Source organism: Monopterus albus, unplaced genomic scaffold (assembly GCF_001952655.1).
Source record: "Monopterus albus unplaced genomic scaffold, M_albus_1.0 scaffold176.1, whole genome shotgun sequence".
Classification (NCBI taxonomy): Eukaryota; Metazoa; Chordata; class Actinopteri; order Synbranchiformes; family Synbranchidae; genus Monopterus; species Monopterus albus.
The window spans coordinates 771,112-773,806 of NW_018128056.1; the positions used below are offsets into that span (position 1 = coordinate 771,112).

The 2,695-nt window shown below is 49.2% G+C and overlaps 1 protein-coding gene across 1 annotated transcript in view; it reads left to right on the top strand.

Moving 5' to 3' along the window:
* The window catches only part of slc35g2a (solute carrier family 35 member G2a), a 5,263-nt gene extending 3,267 nt beyond the window's left edge, over window positions 1-1,996 (top strand). The window contains exon 2 of the mRNA XM_020616607.1: window positions 444-1,996. Coding sequence (XP_020472263.1) covers window positions 470-1,828 — 1,359 coding nt within the window. The 5' untranslated portion in view covers window positions 444-469 and the 3' untranslated portion in view covers window positions 1,829-1,996. The remainder of the gene's footprint in view (window positions 1-443) is intronic.
* The last annotated feature ends 699 nt before the right edge of the window (window positions 1,997-2,695 follow it).

Sequence of the window (2,695 nt, forward strand, 5' to 3'; positions counted from 1 at the left end):
GACACAGAGCGAGGAACGTAAAATAAGGCAGTAAAAACCTGCTTATGTAACTGTCATTGCCAACGATCTATAACCCCACATGAAGGTCCAAGGAGAATCGGTGCAATGATAGCACCGCTTATCTGCCACTATGGTTCTGGATGATTCTGCTAATATGGATTAAATGTGAATTCTCATCACACAGCAAAAACAATTAAACTGTCTGGTGATTGTGCAGATGGCAGAGCTTATGTATATTTACTGCCGAAAAACATGGGGTGTGTGGGAAGATGTGAGTCACTGCTATTATTATCTCGGATATTAAAGATATATGAGATACCAAGCAGCATCCCAGAGACACACAGCATGAATGGGTGAGAAGAGGGAGGATTTTTCCAGAGTGTATGCGTAAAGACTATACAGTATTGCATGTGGCTCTAAAAGTGTTTTCTTTATTCTCACAGGTGTCTGTCTTTTCTGAGGTTTCAAAATGGAGTCCACTCACCTTCTCAGCAACTCCAAGAAGAGAGTAAAGATCCACCCTCACACTGTCACTGCCAAGTACGCCACACACACCCCCTACTCCCCTCAACCTGGAGTGCACACACACTTCCCTCAACCCGGGGATGACGGCTATGATGATGCTCCGTCTTTTGAGGACTTTGGTTCGTTTCTGGAGGAGACGTCAGACAGGAAACAGTTGATGGAGACCAAAAGATGGCCCCTGACTCTGTTTGGCTCCAGAGACAAAGACAAGGACACAAGTAGCAAACCTCAGGGTGCCGGGGGAGGAGATGGGAGCGAGGGGGGAGCCAAGGCAGGGAAGGGTTCTGGGAAAGGGGTAGGGGAACAGCTGGCCAGTTTCGGGGAGGCGTCTGTGTCTGCATCTCGGCTCACTTGGGTGGGGTTGCTTGGTGCGGCGCTGGCTCACGGTGGTTTGATTGTTCTGACCCGCCTGGCCTCTGAACGCTTCAGCCTCGGCCCTTTGTTTCTACTCTTGACCCGATCCATCATCCAGCTCCTCTCTGTGGCTGTACCACTGCATAGGGGGGAGAACCCTTTTGGACCAGAGGGCTATCGTCTGTGTCTGTTCTGTTATGGCATCGCCTACTCCCTTTCCCTCTGCTGTGCCTACTCATCCTTAACCTTCATCTCTCCTGGAAATGCCACAACGACCTGGCGCTTGGCAACCACAGCACTGTCAGCAACCCTGGCCTTCCTGCTACTGGAAGAGAGGTTGGGATTGGCAGATGGGATCACTATCGCTGCAGGGCTCTGTGGTTTAGGGCTCGTGTTAATTCCCACCACAGAAGAGAGCAATGCAGATTCACCAGCTGACCCGGTTGTGTTCTGGAGGGGTGCATTTGGGTGGTCTCTTTCAGTGCTCGCAGGACTGTGGATGGCTCTGGCGCTTGTTGGGTATCGTTCCCTGAAGGAGAGGGTGGGAGTCAGCACAGCTTTGTTTACAGTAAGCTGGACGGGCTGCCTGCTCACCCCAGCCTCCTTGGCCCTGCTCCAGGAGGGCTGGTCCTGGCCTGCAAGTGCCCAAGCTTGGGTCCTGGTCCTGGGCCTAGTTGCTTGCTCTGTAGCAGCCTTCCTGGGTATGACACATGCCCTCACACGACTCCACCCAGCTCTGGTCTCTGCCTCTCAGAGCCTGGAGGTACCTGTTGCCATGCTGTTGCATCTGGCCATCCTGTTGGCTCCCACTGCCCCTGAGATTGTCGGAAATGTGATGGTCACACTGAGCGTCGGTTGGCTGGTGGCGATGAAGCTGCTGCCCTCTCGAGGAGGTGGGCGGCGACAGAGAGAAGAGTATGAGGAGATTCTGGACTCGCCCATTAAATAGACACCTTTTCTCTTCTTGAGATTGAATCCAGTGTAGAAACTGATAAATGTTTATTGGAACTTGATCTATTTTGTATTGTCCTTTTTGCTTTGGGAAAGTGCTAATATTGTGTTGTCTGTTACAGTGACTATGTGATGTGACATTAAAATCTTTCTGATGAGCACAATGCATTCATGAAGCCACCTGTAATCAAGATCTCATTTTACGTGCGTATGTGTGTGCGTTTATTGTCTACATTTCACAGGAGTGTAATGTCAGTCACTATTACCAGCCAGCTGAGAGCTGGTGTAATGAACCGCCATCTATTTAGCTGCTCGCAAGACAGAGAAATAAAACAGTGATGGGTGAGAGAAGAGTAATATACACAATCAGGGGAAGATGAATGGGGGTACAGAGAAATGATGGGATTGGCATACGAATAAGGAGCAGGGGAGGAAGATGACAAAACAGAGATGAAAGGAAAGGAGCAAAACAAAAGGAAGCCAAGGCGGAAAGTGCAACTGATGGTGGGTGGTTACTGTGCTGCGTCTGGACAGCTGGATGATAAAAAAACTGTTCTGTGCGTGGAGGAACAGTCATTGTGTCTCTCAGACACAGTACTGTCACGTTTCTATTTCTGGGTCCCCACCCCCCGTCACTTTTCTCTCTCTACACACGACAAAGCGTCCATTCATTAATATCCTCACACACTGCACAGATGGAGCTTTACAAATGAAAACAAGTGCTCCCACATTGAATTAATCAGTATGGCTACTACAGTACTACTAGAGATGATAACGTTACTCCATCTCAATACTCCTCTGTGTCTTTTAGTCGTAATATTAACAAAAAGGTCAGAAAAAACCCATTGGTTCAGCTGCAGTTCCC